General features: G+C 44.1%; 1 protein-coding gene across 3 annotated transcripts in view; it reads left to right on the top strand.

Annotated features, from left to right (window-relative positions):
• TEDC1 (tubulin epsilon and delta complex 1) overlaps positions 1 to 25,468 on the top strand; it is an 82,824-nt gene extending 57,356 nt beyond the window's left edge. For all 3 annotated transcript variants that reach the window (XM_034064414.1, XM_034064415.1, XM_034064413.1), the window contains one exon: positions 24,266 to 25,468. In XM_034064414.1, coding sequence (XP_033920305.1) covers positions 24,266 to 24,625 — 360 coding nt within the window. In that variant the 3' untranslated portion in view covers positions 24,626 to 25,468. The remainder of the gene's footprint in view (positions 1 to 24,265) is intronic.
• Positions 25,469 to 27,373: the final 1,905 nt, after the last annotated feature.

Raw genomic sequence — 27,373 nt, 5'->3', positions numbered from 1 at the left:
TGTTTCCTTATTTTCTTTTGTTTGTTTCTGCCAGCCCCCAGCTCTTTCTTTGGTTGTGTGCTTGGAATGACACTGAAAGCATTTCCCTTTCAGGGTCATTCACTTGGAATCATCTGAATGTTGCCATGGGATTTGGGTGATCTGTGAAACCCTGATTAATATGACATTTTAACTGATACCCATCTCTAGGCAGCAATATGTTCAGTATCTTGGAGGAGAAAAGGCATATGACAGAAGTGTGATCTGAATATGTGGCTTTGTTACTCTTAGCTTTGTTTTCTTCCATGCAGTACTGGGCAAATATTCATCATTTCTCTGGTGACATTTTGGGGATTTGCAAATTATCAAAAAGTTAATCAAAGTGGTTAAGCTTTAAAAATATTTCCCTTCTTAGAAACAAACTTAACTGTTAAAGATGAAACCTCCTAATTCCAGAAGAGAACTTGTTTGTTTGCTTTTTCCTTTCTGAATAGTTTATTACCTACTCATCTATTTGAGATGGGGATTTGATTTCAGTCTGTATTAAATCTTTGGCATCCATAAATTGGAATGCAGAGCACTTGGCTCTAACTGGTGATCGTTTCAGTTTGCATCACATAAAAGCTCACATCATACTGAGCTTTTGTTGAAACTTGGGATATTGCATCTTGGGATACTCTCTGTTCATTAGCATTTAAAAGCAAGCCACGCTCCTCTGAGATGGCAATATGATGGAATGGAGCTTGCTCATGCATACACATCTGAAGCATGGCCCAGAAAGACTTAGAGCCGTTAATCTGAGCTTGAACGTGCTCTTTCCACACTAGAGTCCTCTCCAGAAGTACTGGTGACTGTGCTTGTATGCTTGGCTCATGTTGTGCCTGAGTACCAAGAGTTGAGACTTTCAGAGGTTATAATCTCTGATCCATATCAGGCCTCCTTAAATGACAGTGGAAGAGCACACTGAAATTTGAATTTTGTCTTTGTTTCTGTGTTTTCCTTCTGATAAGTAACCTCCCCTTCCATTCAGTAGCCCCTGAGCTTCCCAAACTGTTGCACACACAGACTTGATAGGGATGGGAGGATTCAGGGCTGCCCAATTCAGAAGAGATGCCCTTTGTTTTCATAGTGTGTTGGGGAGGAGCTGTATAGGACAGGGATGTTTAGTTTTCTCTTCCTGGGGAGAGGGGAGGTGCAGTGGTGGTCACTGATGGTGGCAAGAGTGACCTGGGACACCCCATCGTGTGGGGATGGTGGGGACTGGAACATAGAATCATAGAATCATAGAATAGTTAGGATTGGAAAGGACCTCAAGATCATCTAGTTCCAACCCCCCTGCCATGGGCAGGGACACCTCACACTAAACCATATCACCCAAGGCTTCATCCAACCTGGCCTTGAACACTGCCAGGGACAGAGCATTCACAACTTCCCTGGGCAACCCATTCCAGTGCCTCACCACCTTACCAGTGAAGAGCTTCCTCCTTATATCCACTCTAAACCTCCCCTGTTTAAGTTTTAACCCGTTACCCCTTGTCCTGTCACTACAGTCCCTAGTGAAGAGTCCATCCCCGGCATCCCTGTAGGCCCCCTTCAGATACTGGAAGGCTGCTATGAGGTCTCCACACAGCCTTCTCTTCTCCAGGCTGAACAGCCCCAACTTTCTCAGCCTGTCTTCATATGGGAGGTGCTCCAGTCCCCTGATCATCCTCATGGCCTCCTCTGGCCTTGTTCCAACAGTTCCATGTCCATTTCATGTTGAGGACACCAGAACTGCACACAATACTCCAAGTGAGGTCTCACGAGAGCAGAGTAGAGGGGCAGGATCACCTCCTTTGACCTGCTGGTCACACTCTTTTTGATGCAGCCCAGGATATGGTTGGCTTTCTGGGCTGTGAGTGCACACTGCTGGCTCATGTTCATTTTCTCATTGAACAACACCCCCAAGTCCTTCTCCACAGTACTTCCATGAATCTCTTCTCTGCCCAACCTGTAGCTGTGCCTGGGATTGCTCCAACTCAGGTGTGGGACCTTGCAGTTGTCATGGTTAAACTTCATGAGGTTGGCATCAGCCCACCTCACAAGTGTGTCATGGTCCCTCTGGATGGCATTCCTTCCCTCCAGTGTATCAACTGAACCACACAGCTTGGTGTCATTGGCAAACTTGCTGAGGGCACACTCAATTTCATTGTCCATGTCAGCGACAAAGATATTAAACAAGACTGGTCCCAACACCGATCCCTGAGGGACACCACTCGTTACTGGTCTCCAGCTGGACATTGAACCGTTGACCACAACTCTTTGAGTGCAACCATCCAGCCAGTTCTTTATCCACCGAGTGGTTCACCTATCAAACTGATGTCTCTCCAATTTAGAGACAAGGATGTCATGTGTGACAGTGTCGAACGCTTTGCACAAGTCCAGGTAGATGACATCAACTGCTCTACCCCTGTCCATCAGTTCCGTAGCCCCATCATAGAAGGCCACCAAATTGGTCAGGCAGGATTTTCCCCTAGTAAAGCCATGCTGGCTGTCACCAAGCACCTTGTTGTTTTTCATGTGCCCTAGCATGCCTTCCAGGAGAATCTGCTCCCAGATTTTGCCAGGCACAGAGGTGAGACTGACTGGTCTGTAATTCCCCGGGTCATCCATTTTCCCCTTCTTGAAATGGGAACTTCACCTGACTGCCATGATTTTTCAAATATGATGGCCAGTGGCTTTGCAACTTCATTCACCAGCTCCTTCAGGACCCGCAGATGGATTTCATCAGGGCCCATGAACTTGTGCATGTTCAGGTTCTTAAGATGGTCTTGAACCAGATCCTCATGTACAGTGGGCCCAAGGTCTAGGTTTTCACAGTCCCTGCGTCCGCCCTACAAGACTTGGGTAGTGCTGTCAGAGCCTTTGCCAGTGAAGACCGAGGCAAAGAAGCCATTCAGAACCTCAGCCTTCTCCAAGTCCTGTGTAGCTAGTTCTCTCGAAAGCTTCCAGAGAGGGCCTACATTGTCCTTAGTCTGTTTTTTAGCTGCTACATACCTATAAAAACCCTTCCTGTTATCCTTAACATCCCTTGCCAAGTTTAGCTCTAACTGGGCCTTAGCTTTCCTAACTTGGTCCCTAACTACCCTGACAACATCCCTGTATTCATCCCAGGCCACCTGTCCTTGCTTCCACCTTTTATAAGCCTCTTTTTTCTTGTGAATTTTTCTCAGCAGCTCCTTATCCATCCAAGGAGGTCTCGTGCCCCTCCTGCTGCACTTCCTTCTAGTCGGAATGCAACACTCCTGAGCTTGTAGCAGGTGATCCTTGAATATTAACCAAGAGTCTTGGGCCCCCTTACCCTCTAGGGCTATATCCCATGGAACCTTGCTAAGCAGGTTCCTGAAGAGGCCAACGTCTGCTCTCTTGAAGACCAGGACAGTGAGCTTGCTGCATGCTCTTCTCATTGTCCTGAGGACCTCGAATTTGACCATCTCGTGATCACTGCATCCAAGACTTCCCTAGAGAGTCACATTTCCAACGAGCCCTTCCCTGTTGGTGAACACGAGGTCAAGCAAAGCACCTCTCCTTGTTGGCTCCTTTATTGCTTGCAGAAGGAAGTTGTCTTCCACACAATCGAGAAACCTCCTGGACTGCTTGTGCCGGGCCGTACTGTCACTCCAACAGATGTCAGGGTGGTTGAAGTCCCCCATGAGAACAAGGGCCTGCGAGTGTGAGGCTTTTCCTATTTGTCTGTAGAGTTCTTCATCCACAGGTTCCTCTTGATCAGGCAGTCTGTAACATATCCCCACAGTAATGTGTCCCATCACCGATTTCCCCTTAACCCTGACCCACAAACTTTCTGTTAACTGATCACCTGTCCCCAGACAGAGTTCCATACTCTCCAGCCTATCCCTAACATAAAGGGCAACTCCCCCTCCCCTCCTACCGGGCCTGTCTTCTCTAAAAAGTCTATAACCCTCCATTCCAACACTCCAGTCAAAGGAGCCATCCCACTATGTTTCGGTGATGCCTATTATATCATAGCCCCGTAGATGTGCCCACATCTCTAAGCCCTCTTGTTTATTCCCCATGCTATGGGCATTTGTATAGAGGCATCTGATCCGAGCTCCAAATGAAGCCAGCTCAGTGGCTGGAGCGGCTAGAATATTACTACATTGCTCAGAGTATTTATTATAGGTGCTGGCAACTGACTGGGTGTGTTGGGATGGAATGATGCCCCCTTCCCCCAACATAACTAGTTTAAAGTATCCTTGACAAGTCTGGCAAGCCTCTCAGCAAAACCACTCTTCCCTTTCTTTATCAGAGCAGTTCCACCAGCCCCCAGTAGGCCTGGCCTACAAATTTGGGCCCCATGTTCAAGACACTCAAACCCTTGACTATGACTCCACCCTTTTAACCATTTATTAACCTGTCCAATCCTCCTTGCCTTTGGAAGGTCCTCTCCTGTGTCTTGGAGAATTGTCAAAGACTATCTGAGCTCCAGAACCCCTGACCACCTCTCCCAGGGTTCTGTAGTCCTTCTTTATACTCCTCAGGCTACTACTATCTATATCCCTAGCACCCACATGTATCACTAGAAGCAGGTAATAGTCCGTGGGACTTACTAGAGCAGGCAGCCTCTCTGCAACATCCCTGATCCGTGCCCCAGGTACGCAACACACCTCCCTTGCGACGGGGTCAGGCCAACAGATGAGCGCTTCTGTCCCTTTCAAGGCAGAGTCCCCTACTACTACAACCTGCCGCTTTTTCCTGGCGGCACCAGTAGAGATCTTCTGTACCAGTGCACCAGCTGGCTGTTTCTGATGCATTTCCTCATCAGCCCCTGCAGGACAGCAAAGCGGTTCTGGGTGGGTACAGCAGATTCAGGAGGAAGCCCCTTGCTTTTAATTGCTCTCTTCCTCCTTTTGTTGTTTTTTTTTTTGTTACTAATTCCCAGCTTCCCTGATCAACAGCTTCCTTCTTTCGTCTATGAGTTAGAGGGGAATCTTGAGGCCCCTGTGCTGTTTGGTCCTGGAGCAAGCAGTCCTGTTTCCTCTCAGCTTCCCTGACATCTTGCAGCTTACTGACAGCATCCCGTAGCTCAGCCACCTGCTGGAGGAGGACCTCCATCAGGGAGCAGTGAGCGCAGCCCTGCCCATTCTGCACCTTTCCCTCACCAGACCAGTGTAGGCACTCTCTACACTCCAAGCTCTGCACCGCAGCCTCCCTACTTACCGGCTCTGTCTGGGTGCCTACACTGGCCACCACCGGGGCGGCCGGGGCAGAGCTCCCAGACCAGACCCTGGTCATACGGCGAGTGCTCACCATCCTGCTCGCCTGCCCGTGCGAACTGCCTCAACCCGCTCTGTTTGCCCGCTCTGGTCGCCGCACTCCCTGGGCAGATTTTTAACCACTCACAGTTGGTGCCACTCCTCCTGTCTCCGCCCCCGGTGAGTCACCTCCTCGCGGTAGCTGAGCCCTTTGCAAGTCCTGTCGAGGACTTGAGGCTCCCTCCTCAGTGGCTCTTGTCGCTCTGTGGTGAGGCTTCTGGACGCTGATCTCCCCTGGCTCCGCTCCGGTGTTGCAGGCGTCCTCTCTCAAGATACTCACCTCAGCAATTCAGCATAGAGGCTTTCACTTCATCCCAAGAGTGCTGTGATTCACTCAAACATTTTGCCACTGCCACCTCATCACAGCACACTGCTGGAGACCTTGTGAAGTCTAATAAAAGGAGATTTTTTTTTTCTAAGGATCTTGCATTTATAAAATATTGAATGGTTTTTGATGCATTTTGATTTAAGGCTTCATTATTTGAAGTAGGGAAGTGGCTCCAGAGGCTGATGCTGAAACATAGTTCTACATACTTAGGGATTTATTTTTGTTTGTTTGTTTTCTTACCACGATTGAGTTGAATTTTATATGCTCAAACGAGTGCACTTCCAAAGTTTTTCTATATGCCTAATAATAAATTGGAGGGGGGCACAAGGAGCTGTGGATACCCTAGTAACCACTGCTAGTGCTTGTTGGCTGTGCTGTGTGTGTGGCTAACCTGCGGGAAAGTGAAGGCACGTGCAGTGTCTGTGTGGGCAAGGAAAATATGAAGTCTTATTATTTTCTCCACTGTGTGAGTGTTGAGGAGCACTGGTGGGGTTGGACTGGATCCTGGTCTGCTGCATTTTCTCCTGCACCAGTGCTGGGTCAGGATGTTTCTGCTGCCTTAAACCTGGGACTTGCAGTGAAGGGCCAGCTAAGCTCTCCATGGAGAACTCTCTGCAGGTTTGTCAAAAGCTCTTTCTTTAAAAATAAACTGTTCATATTGCATCTTTGCTATTGCTGCTGTTTACTCTAGTTCTCTGGGCTTTCTGCTAATATGAAGATATTAGTGTAGTGAGTAGTTAATTATCCAGGCTGTCTGGGGTACAGGAAGTGGAGTAGTGATATAGAATGGTTCAGTGCTGGCCTATTTCCTCAGTCAGCACATTTGCTTCCGCTGCCTGGTCCCAAAGCATTTCTGTGTTATGCTTTGTATTTGTAAACCTCCATCTGGAGCACTGAGCAGCTGTCAGTAGAGCTTTTCATGCGGGAAGAAATTGAAGAACTAGCAAGGCCACAAGAGCAGCTTTTGGAAGTGTATGGTTGGCTGGGCCCAGATGCCTGTAAGGGGGGGGAAACCCAGAGAGATCAGCAGAAACATCCATCAAAGAGAGCAATGGAGGACATGGACAGGAAGATGGCAAGGAGGGACGAGGCTAATGGCTTTCATGTGTAGTTCTTTAGTTAAATGTAGGATTAAGTTTGCTGTTGATGGAATTTGCATGTTATTAGCCAATTTAAGTTATTAGAAAGCATGGATGTGCTATAAAGCAGTAGGAAGTGAGATCCTAATCCTTGTATTAACTTTTTGCTCATGTATTTTCTTGCACTGGTTTATTTGTCACCTGCCAATAGTCCTAGCAGGAGATCTGAGGCTGTTTGCCCATGGAGATGCAAGTGGTTGCTTCTGGAGGGCAGTGTGCTCTATCTTGTGTTGGAAGGAGGAAAGAAGCAATCTCTATGTGTTGGTTCTCCTCTTAACAGTAGGACCTAACATTTGTGTTAGACCTGAAGCCCCTAGCTAGTGTGGATTAGGGCTGGCATGCATGTGGAAAGTTCTTGCAGATAAGCAGATCTAGGATGCTTTTGTAAGAATCTTACTTGTTTCTGAGAGCTCTGTGCAGGCTGGTCAGACTTGAATAGTCGGTGTTAAGCTTTCAGCATACAAAGAGATTAAAAAGATTCTTTGTTTGCAGATGCAACTTTACTATGCTGATTGCTGAATGAGTGCTGAACTGTGCAAGAGAGAGAGACAATGTACCAGTAGCTAAATCAGCAAACCGATTTCAAAACCACAAAAACTGTAACTGGAAATAAATTACCTAGCCTGACATTTTTCATGGGGCTTATGTATTCTAAAAGACTCCAGCTCCTTAGGGAAGAGAGAAACATTAAAAACATGAGAACCGTCTCCTGTTTAGTGTGCAGAATCTGGGGTTTGAAGTAAGCGTGGGTGAATTTTTTCTTGCTTCCCAAAATATGCCTTAATTTGCTGAAATGCAGAATGTTTGCTCATGTGACATTATCAGGTAAAGTATAATCAATAACCACTGTTAATATTTTACTTGTGTTATTTGCCAGGATTTTGGATACTGACCAAGGCAATGAAACGTAGTAAATGCAGCTGAAGAATTACACTCTAGTAAATTTTAGATGAGCTTTGTTTAATGATAAACTGTAAAAAAACTTATGCCAATGAGAGTCTGTGTTTCATAGACACTGTAAATGTTTTAGTGCATTTTTAAGAAATAAGTATAGTGCTTAGGTATTTACATAGTTAAAGCACACAGTAAAACATGGACTGAGATATGATATAAGGTATGTGAGATATAAGGTATGTGAGATCACAGGTCTCAGCACCACCTTTTATCTTTTGAATATGAAAAGCTTGGAGGCTGGTGAGTGGGATTTGAGGTACATGTGAGCACAGGGTTGCTGGATATGAGACTCTCCTACAATTGGTTGCACTGCAACAAATGTTGTCCTCTACAAGGACAATATCTTGGGGACATAGCTAATTCTGGCTGACAGAGCCCGTATTAAACACCATAGCTGGTGGCTGGATTTTAGAGCAGCTCTACCAGAAGCACTATTAGTGTGTTTTACTGAACCTTTCAGAGTGGGTTTTGGGATCAATAACTTCCAGGAGGTATCTGGCTTACTTTACAAATCTGGGCAGACTGCTGGGATGGGTTCTTCCTCCTCCAGCAAGAGTAACAAGGGTTGTGCACTTTGCGGTACTGTTTGCTTTTTAGGTGAGTTGATGGAGGTGCTTTTAGGAGGACTGTTTGCATTCATGCATTCAAAGCTTAGCTTTTTTTTTTTTTTTGCTTAACCTTGGCCTTTTTCTCTGTCTGCCCTGAAATCAAGGGTACTTGATCTTAAAAGAACAAAGTATTCAACTAATTTCTGTGTCTTTGTCCCTTATGCTTGTAGAAGAGCTGACAGAAAAGTAGATCTGTAACTTAATATTGTCACATCTCTTCTTCCCATCAAGAAATCCATCTAAATAAAGCCTTAGTACACGTCTGAGCTCAGAACTCACCATTTCAAACTTTTCATCTTTGCAGCTCTCTCAAAACACTGAGAGCTATTTGATTTTCTCTTTGCTGGCTAGCTGTGGGGCCTGGCCTTTGCTGCAAGAGTCATGGTAGCCATTCAGGCAGTTTCAGATCCACCTACAGCTGCTGCTCACCACCAAAACTATGAGCTGATAAGACAGATTGCTGAATGCATTTTAGGAGTAGTGGCTTTAGGAAATGTCTGCTTTTTCACTGAAACTTTGAAAATGTTTTATGTAGACAAATCGTCATTTACCTCATTGTGGATAGGCTGGATAGATGGAGTGACCTTTGCTGCTCTGGATGCACTGTTGCTGCCTCCCCCAAAAGCAGAGGGAATAGCTGCAGGACTGGGTGCTGGTGGAGGCTCTGCAGTGGTCATGCAAAGCCCCTGGAAGGGATAAGGGAGTGTTTTCTAACTGAAAACCAAACCAATCTGGGGGTAAAGAAACTCACTAGAAGTTGTGGCTTGGTTTTGTGTGGGGTTTCTTTGATGGTTGTTGTTGGTTTTGTTTTGGTTTGGTTTGTTTTTTTCCATGTATTTTTGCATAAGAAAGACCCTTTTTTGAAGTTTGTATGATTAGGTGGCAATGCCTTCCTTGTGTGTTTTAGGAGTGGTTTGTGTAAACATTGTTTTTGTTTGGCTGTCTGTGCAGGGACTGCATTGCTTGAATTTTCTTCACATCCTGTTCTCCCAAAGCAGGATAATAGAGAAAAGTACAAGTCACAAGCAGCAGCGTTTCTCAAGTGGCTACTTCCACATTCCAAACCTCTGAAAGCCACTTAGGTCTGAGATGATATATCATCAGTGTTTGTCTCTGCTGCCCAAGATAAAAGTTTGGAAGAACAAATTGAAAAATAAGTGAGCAATTTATTATACGAAGCAATACTTGTCTGTTGCCTTCCTTTGTAATTTGTAGTTGTCAGGGTCTTTTTCAAAGTAGCACTGCAACCTTTTTGCAAGTGTCTAAATTAGTTACACTGACACACTCCAGTTTTCATACCATGTATTTTCAGTGTGTGCCTATTACTATGTTAATTTTTGTGGTCTTCTAATTGAATTTAAGGATTTGGAAAAGTTTAGAGATAAAACTATAGTTAAAAAGAAATTAATTATAAAAGGCCAGCCTGTTAGAATGGATTTTTTTTTCACTACTGTAAAATGCTGAGAATCTGTAACTTGGAGAAGGAAATAGGTGTTTATCTTTTATTCTCTGTGGTGCACATTCAGAATTGTGTGGCATATAGGACTTTCACAAGCCTGAACTTTGTCTCCTTGTAGTTGATGGTAAGGAATCTGCAAGTTTGATGCTGCTCAAGAACTGGTTGAAAGGAAGAAGGCAGAGAGTTGTGGTCAATGGGGCAGAATCTAGCTGGAGGTCTGTGACTAGTGGAGTCCCTCAGGGGTCGGTGCTGGGACCAGTGCTGTTTAATATTTTCATCAACGACCTGGATGAGGGAACTGAGTGTACCCTCAGCAAGTTCGCTGATGACACTGAACTGGGAGGAGTGGCTGACACACCAGAAGGCTGTGCTGCCATTCAGCGAGACCTGGACAGGCTGGAGAGTTGGGCAGGGAGAAACTTGATGAAATTCAACAAGGGCAAGTGTAGAGTCTTGCATCTGGGGAAGAACAACCCCATGTACCAGTACAGGTTGGGGGTTGACCTGCTGGAAAGGAGTGAAGGGGAAAGGGACCTGGGGATCCTGGTGGATAGGAGGATGACCATGAGCCAGCAATGTGCCCTTGTGGCCAAGAAGGCAAATGGCATCCCAGGGTGCATTAGAAAGGATGTGGTTAGCAGGGCAAGAGAGGTTCTCCTCCCCCTCTACTCTGCCTTGGTGAGGCTGCATCTGGAATATTGTGTCCAGTTCTGGGCCCCTCAGTTCAAGAAGGACAGGGAATTGCTTGAAAGAGTCCAGTGCAGAGCCACAAAGATGATGAAGGGAGTGGAACACCTCCGTTATGAGGAAAGGCTGAGGGAGCTGAGTCTCTTTAGCTTGGAGAAGAGGAGACTGAGGGGTGACCTCATCAGTGTTTACAAATATGTAAAGGGTGGGTGTCAGGATGATGGAGCTATTTTTTCAGTGATATCCAGTGGTAGGACAAGGGGCAATGGGTGTAAACTGGAGCATAGGAGATTCCACGTTAACATCAGGAAGAACTTCTTTACTGTAAGAGTGACAGAGCACTGGAACAGGTTGCCCAGGGGGGTTGTGGAGTCTCCTACGTTGGAGATACTCAAGGCCCGCCTGGACAAGTTCCTGTGTGATGTACTCTAGGTTACCCTGCTCTTGCAGGGGGGTTGGACTAGATGATCTTTCGAGGTCCCTTCCAACCCTTGGGATTCTGTGATTATGTGATTCTGCTGCCTGGAGCTGTCACCTTCCTGAGAGCAGCAGGATTGTACCAGGTGATGGGCTTGTGTATCATCTCAGAAAGCAGCTGAAGAGGTTTAGTTGAACTTCTGGCTTCAGAGCATGGTGATTCTGGCCATCTTGTTATATGCTCTTGCTAATGGTTCATGTCTGCGCTTTTCATGCTGGCATCCTCTTTAGCTGAGCAGAGCTGATGTAGAAATTACTGATTTCTTTGAAGACTGTTTATTATTTTAAGATTTGTTGCTGGCTGGTTCACTCAAGAGTTGCGTCAATAGAATAAACACATTGCATTCTTTGTGTTCAGTTGTTCGCCTCAAAGTTAACCACTGCACAAGCAAATTACTCACGCCAAAAATCTCAGGAACAGAGTTCAGAAAATATCCATACAACAGGAAACTTCTTCATAGCTTTGTGTGAGAGGGTTTTGTCTCATGAGGCTTTCAGCATTACTGCCTTTGTTCTGGGCTGTTTGCCTCAGATCTGTCCTTTAGCAGCTCAATCCAAAGGCTGACCTTGAAGCAACAGCCTCTTTGTGTATCTCTTTGAGGGTATCACTCTACAAGTGAGGGCCACTGTCCTGGTTTCAGCTGTAACTGAGATATTTCTCTTCCTAGGAGCTGGTGCAGTGATGCATTTTGGCTTTAGTCTGAGAACAATGCTGATAACATGCCTGTGTTTTAGTTGTTGCTCAGTAGCGCTTATCCTGATCAAGGACTTTTTGGTCTCTCATGCTCTGCCAGTGAGGAGGGGCGCAAGAAGCCAGGAGGAAGCAGAAACAGGACACCTGACCCAAAGTAGCCAGAGGGATATTCCATACCACAGCACATTGTACTCAGTATAGAAACTGCGGGAGGGTTACCCAGAAGGGACCGATTGCTGCTCAGATCAGGCTGAGCATCAGGTGGTGAGCAGTTGTATGTTCATCACTTGTATTTTCTAAGCTTTTATTTATAGTTTGGGTTTTTTTTTTAATTTCTGCAATTCCCTATTAATATTATCACTGTATTTTACTGTATTTTAGTTATTAAACTGTTCTTATCTAATCTATGGGGTTTACATTCTCTTGATTCTCCTCCCTATCTCACCCGGGAAGGGGTAAGGCTGAGAAGTGCACAAGTGGCAGCATGATACTGAGTTACTGGCTGGGCTTAAACTATGACAGCCATGAAGATGCTCCAAGAGCTGGAGCACGTCTCCTATGATAACAGGCTGAGAGAGTTGTGTCTCTTCAGCCTGGAGAAGAAGAGGCCCTGGGACACCTTAGGGCAGCTTCAAGTACCTAAAGGGAGCCTACAAGAAATTTGGAAAGGGACTTTTTACAAGGATATGTAGGCACAAGACAAGGGGAAATGGCTTTAAGCTTACAGAGGGTAATACTTAGAGTAGATATTTGGAAGAAATTGTTTACTTTGAGGGTGGTGAGGCATGGAACAGGTTGCCTCAAGAAGTTGTGTCTGCCACATCCCTGGAAGTGTTGAAGGCCGGGCTGGGGCTTTAAGCAACCTGATCTAGTGGAAGGTGTCCCTCCCCATGCAAGGGGCTGGAACTAAATGATCTTTAAAGTCTCTTCCAACCCAAACCATTCTGTGATTGTGTAGGATGCAGTGCATCTCTGTTGCAGGAGGGCTGGGTGAAGCCCTTACTGAAAGCAAGTCTGCTCACAGCAGTCACACAGTTCAGTTGATTTTAGGCCTAAGAGGATTAATTTCCCCTTTGCTTTGCCTGTGGGACAGAAATTTGTAAGCTCAGCAAACAGGCAATGTTTTTATCAGTTGTTTGGGCTTGTGTTTTGTATTGATATTTGGAGCTATATATTATAGTTTTCTGGTAAAGACCCTGAAAAATATTGATGTTGTTATTTTCCTGTTTTCTTAATCCTGTATCATTTTCCTTTATCTTAAGCTAAACTGACTTCTGACTCATATCAATGTGGTATTTAGATACCTAAGTCTAAATATAGACCCATTTGATTATATCTTAAAAACACCCAAACCCAACCCAACCAACCAAAAAATGCCACAAAGCAAAAACCCCACAGAACAAACTAAACAAACCCAACAAAAATCTTCAACAAAAACCATTCAGGCAAGTTCAGGTTACTCCTCTTCATAAAATTCTTTCATTCAAATGCTTTAATTAACTTCTAACTTTCCATTACTATGCGTCCTCACCATCTAAGAGTATTCCATTGGAGAAGAGTGTGGATGTTGTTCTGAAGGCTTATGAAGGGCTTTGCAGTTTTCAGTGTATACAATAAAAGGAAGCACAGAGCAGCAGTGCCATGCCAGTCCATGGTAGCTGTTCTCATTGAATACAGCTATGTGCGTTCCTGGTATTACAACTATATTTTTAGTTTCTTCTCAGAGGACTCCTCCCCCTGTTAAAAGATGGCCTTCTATTCCTGTATGAAATAGGTTCATTGCCTCTCTGTGGCTTCCCTGTCAATCTGTTTTGGGAAGACAATAGGTATGCTGGGGAGCTAGCATTTCAGTATGAATATTTTGCTTTAGCATGCATAAGATGGAGATTCATATATTCCTCTCTAATTGCAGGAAATTGCAAATCCTGGCAAAAATTGGAATGCAGCTGCTTGTATAATTACATCTTCTGTCAGTTGCTATAGCTCAGCTTTACAGCTCTTCTAAAATGTCTTCATAGTTTATAGTACAAATAGTGCACCCGTTAATACTACTTTGGGATCACCCTTTTCATTTATTTGCCACCAGTTCCTAAGGCCTAAAATTTTTCCTCTTGCTGAACTAATAACAAGTTAGGAATTAGTAATTATATTGAAATGGTGACATGGACAGTGGGATTGAGTGTGCTCTCAGCAAGGTTGCCAGTGACACCAAGCTGTGTGGTTCGGTTCTTACGCTGGAGGGAAGGAATGCCATCCAGAGGGACTTTGACACACTTGTGAAGTGGGCTGATGTCAACCTCATGAAGTTTAACCATGCCAAGTGCAAGGTCCCACACCTGGGTTGGAGCAATCCCAGGCACAGCTTCAGGTTGGGCAGAGAAGAGATTCAGAGCAGCCCTGTGGAGAAGGACTTGGGGGTGTTACTCAATGAGAAAATGAACATGAGCCGGCTGCAGTGTGCGCTTACAGCCCAGAAAGCCAACCGTATCCTGGGCTGCATCAAAAAGAGTGTGACCAGCAGGTCAAAGGAGGTGATCCTGCCCCTCTACTCTGCTCTCGTGAGACCTCACTTGGAGTATTGTGTGCAGTTCTGGCGTCCTCAACATGAAATGGGCATGGAACTGTTGGAACAAATCCAGAGGAGGCCACGAGGATGATCAGGGGACTGGAGCACCTCCCATATGAAGACAGGCTGAGAAAGTTGGGGCTGTTCAGCCTGGAGAAGAGAAGGCTGCGAGGAGACCTCATAGCAGCCTTCCAGTATCTGAAGGGGGCCTACAGGGATGCCGGGGATGGACTCTTCACTAGGGACTGTAGTGACAGGACAAGGGGTAACGGGTTAAAACTTAAACAGGGGAGGTTTAGAGTGGATATAAGGAGGAAGCTCTTCACTGGTAAGGTGGTGAGGCACTGGAATGGGTTGCCCAGGGAAGCTGTGAATGCTCCATCCCTGGCAGTGTTCAAGGCCAGGTTGGATGAAGCCTTGGGTGATATGGTTTAGTGTGAGGTGTCCCTGCCCATGGCAGGGGGGTTGGAACTAGATGATCATAAGGTCCTTTCCAACCCTAACTACTGCGTGATTCTGTATTATGGTGACATTCTGCTTTAGCTGTTTATAGTTACTGTTAAGCCAAAAGAAATTATGTGAGTTTCATAGTGTTGCTGGGCTTTTGGTTTAGTAAGAAATACCTATGTGTGTACCTCAAACCAATTTGACTTGCCTACAGCATCAGGTTTTGGATGCGTGCAAACCTTTCCATTTCATGGCCTTATGCAAGAGAAGGTAGTGGGTCACGGAGAGTTTGTTACGTTATTGGCAACTAAGTGTTGCTATCTGCTTCTGGTAATTAAATGGAGGATAAGGTATAGGTCACAATTTGGAGCTTAATGAGATGTGTTGGCCCCACTTAAACCACCATCACAACTGGAAAATGGTTGAAAGGTTGGAAAGGATTAAAGGAGGCATAATAAAGGAATGATTTTGTCTGTCTTTTTGACAGGTGAGAATAGTGTAATTTAACCAAGGCAAAGTTACAGCTGGATCATGTTCTTCAAGTTCTTAGACAGAAGTGGAGTTTTGAGGATATAAGACTTCAGATGAAAGACACAGTGGCTAAGGCAGAACTCACTGAAAAGGGACGTATTTTTAACCATAGATGTATTTTACTGCTGAGATAACACAGTGATAGGGTAGTTTCTCAATCTGCTGGAGCCTGTGTTAAAAAAACCCCAGAAGTACATGTTTCTAGAATAGACCCTGTAGCTTAACAAAATGTAGTAGAACATTGCAAAAATTACTAGGTGAGATACTGTAGCCTGTGCTTTGCAGTAGGTTAGACTTATCAAACAGTTTATTATGGCTTTAAATCCATAAATGCATGAGAACTGGTATTAAATGGGCTATTTCAGAAGAACATCAAGGATCTCACGAAAAGAAAGAAACCTCATTTGGGCAGGACAGTGTGGGAAGCGTTCAGCTATTAAAATAGAAAATTATGATTTCCAGCATTTTTAACTGGTTACTCTTCAGTGTGCAGAAATTGCAGCAGAAAATTAAAAACCTTGAAAGCTTACAGCAAAGAAGCTTGATTCAATAAGACAAGTTTTATAGAGCTGCAGAATAACTCTGTAACTTTCTTAGAGGTTTGAAATTACATTTGGCAAGTTACTATAAAACATGAATTTGAAATTAGAGTAAGGTGAGTTTTTTTTGGTCCTAAAACACCTGCTTACTCAGTGTTGTAGTGTGTCCAGAACAGCTGAATGCAGATCCTGCTTTTGCTTAAACTCATGGTTTTGGTTTTTTATATAAGCAGCAAAATCCATTTAGATGTTTTTCTGAGGATTGGGGGGGCTGATTTTCTTGGAATTCACTGTTCAGCAAATGTTTGAACTTCTTTATAGGCTCTGCAGGGTCCTGTCTCCCCCTCTCCATAATTTTTCCCTCAAGTGGGAGCTGCAGGATTTGATATTCCATCACTTACATATTCACAGCATCCCTTGCAGTGGTGCCTTTCTCTCTGTGTCTGAAGCTGAATGGGTCACTGTCTTATAACTAAGGAAGAATTTGTCATACACTTAAACATGATTGTTAAAAAAAAAGGGAGGGGGACAAACAAAAGAAACTGTCCGTGTAGCCAAGTTATTATTTGTTTATTGTTAAAGAAGTGTAAAGCCCTCTATATATGTGTGAAAAAGGCTTTATTTAATGCCTTTGAGGATGCACAAGCACACAAAACACTTGAGTTATAAATAACTGTTCTGTACAGAAAACAGTGACAAACATGGAGAGCCATGGGGTTGGCTTGTTCAGTTTGTGCTATCTCTAATGATCTTTAAGATGAATTTTGCTTGAGCATCTTCTTTCACAGACAGACCATAGTGCATGTTTTTCAGCACTGCTCTGCATGCAGTAAGGTGTGCAAAATGTGTATTGTATAGCCAGGAAATTCTTGTATAGGAGCACAGAGAGGTTGCAGGTTGGCATTGCAGGATTCCTGTGACTATTTTTCTTGTATTCCACTTTTATTTAATGCTTACAGATCTTTCTGCTGTGCTTATAGAGGACTCTGCTCTTCACCCTTGTGTGTTATTGATATACTTTTGCTTATTACTTCCTTTTGCTCTTTTTCCTTTTGTACTTGGTGCTGTTTTTACAGTGCTGACAAGGAGGGCTTTCTTACAAGTAGTCTGCAAATCCTTCTCTATCCTGTTTTCTGTATCCCAGATAGACTTTCAGCTGGGATTGCAGTTCTGCAAGGTTTTTCTTGCTGGGTAGTAGTGGAATAAACAACTAGATACAAACTGCAAGACAGTAAAAGGTGTGAACAATGATCATCTATAAAGTGTTACTCAGGCTTGGACTGATTAATGACAAGTGTTAGCAAGGTTCAGCCCCTGCACAGATCTGGATTCCAGCCTGGAGACTGAAAACTCCTAAACTAGCCTTAATTTCCCATGCCCGGTTTCCAGCACTCAGCTGTCAGGATTTCTTCATTGCAGTTTCTGAGCATGCCAATATGTCTGTGCTTATCCTACTTTCATTTTTAACTTATAGATCTTTATCTATAATTGATGCTTGTCTGTTGAATGAGCCTGCTCAGTATACATGGAGACTGAAAGCTCTGAGAAGCTCTAACCTGGAGAATGTCTCTCAGTGCCTGTGCTTGGGCTACTGTGATGTGCTCAGGAGCTATTGGGAGCCAGGCAGGTGAGGGCACTGGCTGGCCTGGCAGGTCTCTTCTATTTTTGCAATCTGGCCCATTACATTACATTAATGTAATACATTAATCATGTATTTCCAGGCATGTCACATTCCCCCACTTCACTCTTCAACTGCCCAGATACAGGGGGCCATCTTAGATGTGACAGCCTTAAAATAAAGCTTGGAAATTAGCTTCCTTTAGGAATAAAACTTTTCACAAGTCAAATGCTCTTTGGTGTTTCCAGAGGAGCTAGATGAGTTTATGAAAGGTGTTGAGTGATTATGCCCTGATAGAAAAGGCAGTATGACTTGGTGGCTTGGATATTGCATCCATTTATATTTCCTAATTTCCTTTCACTCCCCAACCTAAAAAGACAAGATCTGAGATTTTTCTGTGTAGTATCTGTACACAATGGCAAGAATAATTTGTATTTCATGCTGTATGCATATGGGGTCTTCTCGCTATTCATAAAAGAAATACAAGAGAGGAGGAGTGAGCAGATAGGACTGGAGGCAGAAAATGCTATTTCTAGGCTTGTGCAATTTGTTTTTCTGAACAATACTCTTATTACAGCCATTTCTGTAAAGCTAGAATAATTTGAAGAGATTGTGATTTAAAAATAATGACATGATTCTGGTCTTTATCATCCACTTTGAAAGGAGCACCAACAATTTGGTTTGCTGCTTCTTCCTCGAAGTTGGCAACAACACAGTCATAAAATAGAAATGCTCCTATGCCTCCCCCTGCTCTATTGCTCAAAATAGGTGTTTGGATCTTTCATTGCTGTTGCATATTAAACTTTAGCTAGTGGCTTCCTTCAAGTACATAACCGAAAGGCAGAACATTGATTTGGTTTCTGGGGCTTTTAGGTTGTCATGTGAAGTTCTAAAAGCTGAAATGTTGATTTCAGCATTTGGAAGATTGTCACTTTTATTAGGTCATTACTTTACTTAAATAACATCATCTTTAAAAAGAGATCTAGATTTCTTAGCATCTCTTTGGGCTGTCTTGCATGTTGGTAAAAATCTCTCCAAGTAAGTTCACATTCAACTTGCCTCTTAACCAAAAAAGAACCATTTTGTGCCTTATTTTTACTGTACTTTTCATTAGTAAGCTGTTAACACTCTGAGACAGATAAGGCTTTCAGGGATGTCTGAGCCGTGCAGAATGACACAAAGTGCTTGGGAAGCTCATTACCAGCAAGGTTGCAAGCAAATGTGAGAGAGCTGAGGAAACCATAGCAATAATTGTGGAGGGCTGGAAGGTCTCCTCTTTGAGGAGAGATAAATGAGCTAAATGTGTAGGTCAGCTAAGCAGTTTATAGAAATAGACCTCTACAAGATGAGCAGCTGAAAGCCTGGGACTGTGCACAGGATGAATTTGCATACGTCCAGAGGAGGTGAATTGGGGTATTACTGTTCTGGCCTCAAAACAGTGGAACATGTGAAGAAACTGGATGGCAGCTTATTTAAAATGTGTGACACCTTTTCCATGATTTGCCTGCTGAACTCGTTGCTGTAAAATTTATTCATAGCCAGAAGATTCCCGGGACTGAAAATAGCTGAGATAGCTGTCTGGATGAAAAGGACAGCCAGTAGTATCTCAGGTTAGAAGAAATTTCAGAGAAGGTGGGAATGAGGAAGCGCTGGGAAAATGAACCATGTGTGTAGGTGTTTGCAGGCTTGAAGTCTCTCCTGCGCATCAGTGCATCAGTTAATTCACCATGGTGTGGACTGAGCCAAGCTGCCTGCTCAGCCTGTTTTGTGGATATGCCTCACCTCACTGCCCCTTTCGAGCTCTGGAGTGGGCTCACCCTTTTCTGTTTTGGCTTGGCCATTTTCCTCAGCCTTAACTTTTTTGGAAATGCAGCATCAGTCATGACGCTGTCCCTGGGGAGATGGAAATCCTTTCCACACCTGATGGATGTCCTGCCTGGCTTAATTCCAGGATGCCAGGAACTAGAGGCCACCTGTCTCTGCCCACTCTCCAGCTGATGTTAAAGAGATCCATTTCATTCTAGTGCTTATTCTTTGCATATTCCCATATGTGAATCTGTCAGGAGTGTCTGTGCACATCACAACCCTTTGCACTGTACCAGGTTTGGGAAGGGCAGTGCAGGCTGTCTGTCATTTCCGTCCCTTTTCATTCCATAATCTAAGATGCAATACTTGTATCTGCACCTACACTCATGCACTGGCTTCTCCTTAGAACATGAAAATTATTATAGCTTTCTCTTTAGTTTTTAATACCTTTTGAAAACCTACAGTGGTCTTTTGGAAGACTGAAGTTATTCTAAAGGAAATAATCTAGCAGCACTTCGGGCAGTTTGGCTAGTATCGTGTCCGAGACGGCTGTCAGTGACATGATGAGGTGACGAGCTAGAAGGAACCAAGCTGGAGTACTTGCCTTGGTGTTCACTTGTGGCATCTGTCCATCTGCAGCTGTTGTAGGGCTGGTGAGGACAGTTGTATGTCATGGGAGGTTCCTGATAGCTTATCATGGTCTTGGGAATTGGAAGCCTGGTAGGGTATGCCAGCCTTATGAAGTTTAACCATGCCAAGTGCAAGGTCCTACACCTGGGTCGGAGCAATCCCAGGCACAGCTACAGGTTGGGCAGAGAAGAGATTCAGAGCAGCCCTGTGGAGAAGGACTTGGGGGTGTTACTCAATGAGAAAATGAACATGAGCAGGTTTCGGTGTGTGCTTGCAGCCCAGAAAGCCAACCGTATTCTGGGCTGCATCAAAAGGAGCGTGACCAGGAGGTCAAAGGAGGTGATCCTGCCCCTCTACTCTGCTCTCGTGAGACCTCCCTTGGAGTATTGTGTGCAGTTCTGGCGTCCTCAACATGAAATGGACATGGAACTGTTGGAACAAGTCCATAGGAGGGCCACGAGGATGATCAGAGGACTGGAGCACCTCCCATATGAAGACAGGCTGAGAAAGTTGGAGCTGTTCAGCCTGGAGAAGAGAAGGCTGTGTGGAGACCTCATAGCAGCCTTCCAGTATCTGAAGGGGGCCTACAGGGATGCCGGGGATGGACTCTTCACTAGGGACTGTAGTGACAGGACAAGGGGTAATGGGTTAAAACTTAAACAGGGAAGTTTAGATTGGATATAAGGATGAAGTTCTTTACTGATAACGTGGTGAGGCACTGGAATGGGTTGCCCAAGGAAGTTGTGAATGCTCTATCCCTGGCAGTGTTCAAGGCCAGGTTGGACAGAGCCTTGGGTGACATGGTTTAGTGTGAGATGTCCTTGCCCATGGCAGGGTGGGTGGAACCACATGATCTTGAGGTCCTTTCCAGCCCTAACTACTCTATGATTCTACATTGACCATGGAGTGTGCAGAGGGACACCACACTTCCATAGACTCAGTTACAGCGTCTGTGAGTGACTGCTCTGTTGTGCTATTGTGAACAGCTCACCAGATTAGTACTCGATGCAGAGTGGGATCTGTGTCAGTTTGAAGATGCTGGTTCCCTTTCAGTTGATTCCCTCTGTGTTTGGTGTGGCTTTTCTCAAAATGAAGCAGGTCCCTTTGGGATGAGGTTGGTGTTGTAGAAGTGGAAACAATGATTATCATGTTGTTGTATTTATGCAAAGATGATGTGCAGCATTTGTCAGACAGTACTACGTACCTAATTGGGAATTCAACTTCCAGCTGGTAGATTGAGACTAAAAGGCATAGCAGTGGGATAGAGATGGGCAGGCACAAAATGCTGAGGCTCCTAATCTATTACAATATGTTTGTTTAATACAAAGTGGTCTGTTGAGATTGTGTTGCAGTGTAGAATAATCATTGTGTGCTGACTAATGGGAGACAGCAAGCTGTTAAAGAGCATCAATTAACTGTACAAGAGGAGGTTATTGAGTATTATCACAAGTGTTCAGTATGTGAAGAGTAAAGAATATTACTTGAAGGTAATCCTCAGAGGTTTTTAGCTGTTGAAGTCTACAGACCATACAGGATATTTGTCGACATGCATATGGTTGCAGAGCTTACCAGGAAGAAGAGTGCAAAAAAGGAACTCAAGCTAGCTTTCCAGCTCCAGATTGTGCTGAGAGAAAATAGATAGTGCTTTGCTAAACTTGTTATCTTATTTCATATTTATTACTTTAAAAATTTACCTTATTAAATTTATCTAGTGTTGGCCCAGGAAATATTGTTCTTTGCAGAAGATAACATGTGCACTACCCTTCTGATACTCAGATTTCAGGATTTGATATGCTACTTCTGCTTTCCTGGCTGCCTAACAAGGCTGTTGACATTGTCCTTACAGCTGCTCCTGCTTCAGTGTAATAATTCCTATTCCTGATACTGCACTGAGTTAGAACTTCATGTACTTAATGCTGAGAGGAGCATGCTCTTCCATCATGTGTCTTGCACAATAGAAAATTCTCCAGTTTTGGACGGTGGAGAGTATGAAAACCTATGTTCCATTACAATACTTTTACATAGCCTTACTAGTATTCTGTCTGACTTTAATGTGAAAAATAAATCACATTTTGTGGGCTCTGTTTGCTGAGTGATTTTATTCTTTGTAAGTAATGGGAAATTTTTCCCATCCTGTGTTAAATCCATTTTGTGCAAACAAAATTTTCCATTTATTCATGACAGTGGAGAGACCAGATAACATTGAATTTGTTTTTTTCAGTTTTGTCTCTTTCAAAGTGGTGTAGCAGAATTGGACCTTGGATAGGCTTTTAGCCAACAACAACAGATGTCCTGGAATTCCTTGAGGATTATGGTGAAGAGAGACCCTTATTTTTTGGACAAGGATAAAGACAGGCTTCTCTCTCTATTCAAAAGTCTTAATCAACAGTGGTCTCTGTTAAGGGGCGGTTTGGCATTGATGAGGCCTTTAACATGTTAGGAAAAATTCAGAGAAATTTACTCCTTTTCTGATTTTATTGATTTTGCTTAATCTTTTTTTGAGTGAGGGCATGGAGGGAGAATAACGCATCAGAAGACTGTGGAGAGGATTAATTACTTGGCTGAAAAACTCAAGAAGATAATCTGATGAGATGTGGGATGAGTGAAGCCGTGGTGAAGTTGGTGTCAGTGAGGAAATTCAACTGGGACTGCAGCCCTTGTGCCTCCTGTGTTTCGTACCATGAAAGAACATAGGCTGATCCTCTGCATGTCATAAGTTTCTGAGCTGGTTTCAGTAGTGAAACCCTCCTGACTAATATATGGGGAAAGCCCCACCTTTTTTCTCCACATATGAAAGCTGAGCAATTGTAGCTTGACAGTGGCAAAGGCGGGGGGGCTTTGCTGCTTTAGGACTCTTGTCCTTGCAGCTGGTGCTGCTTTGAGCTCTGACCAATCTCTGACGCTTCAGAGAGATGCTAAAATAATCCCTGACTTTACAGGGAATTTGTCAAAGCCCTAATATGTGAAGTACCAATATCTTAATGCAGATCTGCAGATTTAAAACCCTAAGGAGTTGTTCAGCTTCACCTGCAGCCAGGGAAGGGAGGGATTGCAGAGCAGTTTCAAGGCTGGAAGGGGTGTCATTAGCACTGAGCTTGACCTGAGCTGAGCTTTGGCCGAGGGATTCATCCCTGGAGCTGCAGTGAAGCATTTCATGGTCCATTATCCTCACAGTAGGAAACAATGTCTTATTCTGAAGCAGAATATCGAACTCAAATTTTCATCCATTTGATCTTCTTATGGCTTTGTCAGCAAGGTCTGGTCTCTCACCACCTTCTTTATCACTTTCTTTTACGCTCTTAAACCAAATTATGTATCTGTCTCTGTTAACAGAATAATTTGAGCTCTTGAAATTTCATACTGTGAGGCTTCTTTTCTACATTTCAAGTCATTGCATGACCTGCTTTTGAATCCTGATCTGTTTCTCTGTGGTTTTTTTTCAATCATGAACTCCAGAACTGTGCACAAGTTCCAGGAGAGCTCTGTGATTTGTGGAGGTTGCAGAGGCACCATCACTTTTCTGAAACTTTGCTGCTTTTTGGCTCAGCTGATTTGGCAGCTTGTTGCTGTAGCAGAAACAGAAAATGTCATTGGACCAAGAGCTGTTTCCCTGAAGGCCTTAGCAGGATACCTCGTCTTATGGATGTTTCCCCCCTGACAACTGCATTTTGAGAAGAGTCACTGAGTTTGTTTAATCCACTAGTAAAACTGGCAAGGCAATTACCATCTTGCAAGTTCTTCAAATCAAATTGTTAGAGAACATTAAATCAAATGCTTTGGAGAAATACCAGTACATACAATTGCTTTTATTGTCCAGACTGATTCTGTCATGAGAAAAGCTTTGTTTTACTGTGCCGCATCTTCAAGTGAGAGTGTGCTGTCTGATACTCATTGTGGTCTTAGCCTCTACTTCTTTGTCTCTGCACCATTATTTTCCTTCTCCTGTTTGTTACCCCATAATGAGAATTAAGAATTAAGGAACTTCTCACTTACAGTTGTCATCCCTGCTTTTTAGAATTGCCAAGTACAGAAAGCATTTGCAAACTGGAATAAGACTGTTAGTCGTGAGGCAATTAATCTAACAGCGTGGTGGCTTAAAGCACAGCCGTGATGGAAGTCACTCTGATGGGTCTCCCTTTTTGTGCCATGTGTTTTCCTCTGAAGTCAAACCACCCACTCCTGGGTAAGAGGGAATCGTGCAGAGCCCCTGTGTATCAGTCATCAGTGGAGGGGCTGGTGGACTGTGAATCTGCAAAAAAAAAAAAGACTACAGGCAGCTTTTTGGTCACTGAGGCTGTTGCCTGGTAGAAAGCACATGTTAGCTTAATTCAGTTTTCACTGCCATGCACTTAGGCTTACACTCACAGTGGGCTTTTTTCTCTTTGGTACAAGCTAGTTCAGTTATGACATTTTGTGTTGTTTCTTGGCAGGGGGATTTTTTTCACTGAAATCTACCATACTGTTTTTTCCCCTTTTTCCTTCTCTCTACAGGTGAAAACAAGAGAGGAAGAGCTAGAAAAGGAGGGATTCTCTGCCACTGCTAGAAAGATACAGGAAAGTGTTGAACTAAAACTGTTAGATCTTGCATACCTTTGTGCTCCTCCCAAAAAAAGAATGCATGGTTCGCACAGACTAGTGTTCAGAAGCAAACATCCTGCTAGCAAAATGGTCTTTGGTAGGTCTGTATCCAAGGAGTCTGTTTCAACTGTCAGTGCTACAGAGGTGATCAGAGAACTGCAGATAAGAGAGGCCAGCCTGGCAAGAGAGCTGAAGCAACTGCAGGAAGAGAGCAGACAGAGGCTGGATGAAGTTGCAGAAGGGCTGGATGGAGTGATTTGTATCTCCCCTTGAAGAGGGAAAGCTGGACTGAGAAGAGCAAATGAATAGACTTGATCAGAACGTACTCTGCAGCTTGGCATGGGGGAGTGTGAGGTGAGGAACCAAATGTAATTTCTGATTTTTAAGCATGGCAGTCATAACTTGTTACTGCTTTGTGATTTGCACTGGGGCCATGACCTTGGTGGTTCTCTCTGCAGCCCATTTATTGCTAACCTTGCCAATTAAATTCTGCAGCAGGCCTTGGGGGGAGTGTTCATAGGCTGCCTTTTTATATTTCAGATTTCTAGTTCTTCTGCCAAGCAGTGGCCTCTCTTACAGTGCTCAGCTGCTAGATGCAGCATACATTGAGACTGCACATTGAAGTACTAATTGCATTCAATATTTTCCAGCAAATGGAAGAGTTAATTAGTCAGAAAAATCCAGGTATTGGAGAACATGCAAAGTACCAAAGCTTAGATTGGAAATGTTCAGGAAAGCATGCTGGTTTAATTCAGCTGGTTTGCATATTTGTGGCAGCTATAATGCAGTTGTCATAAGGAAAAACAAATACCTAATAATAAATAAAGCTGCACACTGGTTTCATTTACTGATGTGTTGCACTTGAAGTAATTGGGTTCTCAGAGAAAAAACTCGAAACCTATTCCACCAAGTTATGAGTCACAATTAGATAACTATGGATCTGCTATAGAAAGTTCCTGTAAAATAGAAATATGACCTTAACTTCCAAGCTTGAGGAGTCTCCAAGCTCTGTCTCTGGAGGCTTCTTCCCCTGGAACATGCAAATGTTTCTCACTTGATATTCATTTCCTACCCTTTTCTGTTTTGCTTTCACCAAAGAATATTTTTATATTCTGGTTGTACACTTTCAGAATAAATAAATTTTGAGAAAACAGCTTGTTTTTCATTTGTGAATTGCTGTGAGCAATGGGCTTTCCTCCATCTGGATTTCTGTCTACTACCCCAGCTCAGTGGTGTCGCTGATTACCAGCTGCTCTTGGCTCACTCAACAGCCAAATATCAGGAATCTTTAAGGCCCTTCTTCCTGGCATCCGTACGGTTGCTGCTCTGCAGGGAAACTACATGCAGGTGGGAATGGGTGGACAAGGCTCAGGTCTCCTGGTTTGTGCTGCACCAAGTAAACTTCATAATCTTCCAGACACAGCCCATTTGCACCACTCATCATGGTTCTCATGCAGTCTTTGCAGGAGTGAGTGGCAGTGCCAGTGTCAGTGGAGAGCCACACAGGAGGAGGGCTGGTTTTCCTTGGCTTGACCCCGTTGAATGCACCATTTCTGGTAGGCCAGGAGTGTAGACGCTCAGTTGAATATGGGCCGAGTTTCAGACAGCCTTTCTGTTTGGACCTGGTGGCTTGTTCAAGGACCATGCTTGAACAAAGCTGGTGAGAAGTGCAATTCTCAGCTAAAGGCATCAATTCAAGTGAACTTTACACAGATGGGACAGCCCCCAGGAGTGGAGGGTGTGTTAACTGAGGCTGTTGCTTACAACCAGCCTACCTGTTGTCAGCTGGCACTGGGGATGACAAGCATAGTCCTGGGACTCCAGTGGGCCAGTGAGATCAGGTGAGTGAGGCAGGTGGCCCCAGACTGCTGCTTCTGGAAGAGTAGTCCTGACGTTTAAAAGCCAACCCACATTGCTCTGCTTTTCACACCACCTCTGTGGGTGTAGGATACCAAACACTGAACTGTTTCAAGCCGGTATAACTTTGGGAGGGTGTTGGCTTCAGGGCTGTTGATATTCAGTGCACAAGAGGGCTTATTCAGACACAGGTTTCACAGGAAATTATTAATGAATGGGAAGGAAACAGTATATCCTAGAACTAACAAGAGTGCTAGCACCAGTCTCTCTCTTTGAGCATTTTATATCCTCCTTCAGCTTTTATGCAAGCTGCATCACATTTAGGTTTAAAACATTGCCCTCGAAAGATCCTTTGTTCTCCTGGGGTTTTCAGCAAAGAAGAATGGGCAAATATTCTTGAGCATGGCAAAAGCACTCAGATTCAAGTGCAGGTCTAGCTCATGCCTTGCTATGGCTTACTGGGGTTGGCCTAATGCTGAATGCCACAATTTATTATGCTGCCATCCACTTAAACTGACAGTAGTCACTCATGGGATGATTTCCTTCAAGTATTTGTCAGTGGACAGCACTTAGTGCACAGTGCTTCAGTGTTCATCCCAGGATCCTGTTTCAGCAGAGACCACAACTGGCAGTGCCTTTCCTCTGCTTGACTGTGAAGAATTCTTTTGCTTTCTAGTGGAATGTGGAAGATGACGGTGCTCAGTAGGTCTGTATATATCTGCGTGTGTGATGTATAAAAGTGCCTACAGAATTGCAGCCAATTGCATTTGCTGCATGGCACAAACCTGGGTACTGAGGTAGCTATATGAAAAGCTGTTAGAAGAACCAGCAGGAGCTGGAACTGCTTGTGCTGGCATGTACATCCAGAGGGGCTACAGCTGAAAGCAGCTTAAAAGAAGATTACCTTTCCACCCATGGTGCTGTGCTGGCATTATGTACTTCAGACACTTCGTGCAAAGACTGCAGGCAAGTAGAGTTTCTATGTTCTGGCACTGTTTGCCTACTGTCATTTCAGGTATCAATTAGTTTATAAACGAGAGCAGATACTCTGTGGTCCCTGTTGAAGGTCAATGCGGTCTTTTCAAGCTGGCAGTGGTTTTAAAACCAATACCTGCAGTCCCCTAATTTCTTTACCCCTCTTCTCAGCGCCAGCACGGGAGCACA

This window comes from Melopsittacus undulatus, chromosome 6 (assembly GCF_012275295.1).
Source record: "Melopsittacus undulatus isolate bMelUnd1 chromosome 6, bMelUnd1.mat.Z, whole genome shotgun sequence".
NCBI classification, from domain to species: domain Eukaryota; kingdom Metazoa; phylum Chordata; class Aves; order Psittaciformes; family Psittaculidae; genus Melopsittacus; species Melopsittacus undulatus.
The sequence above is the reverse complement of the archived record's forward strand: the minus strand, read 5'-3'. Positions and strand labels throughout refer to the sequence as shown.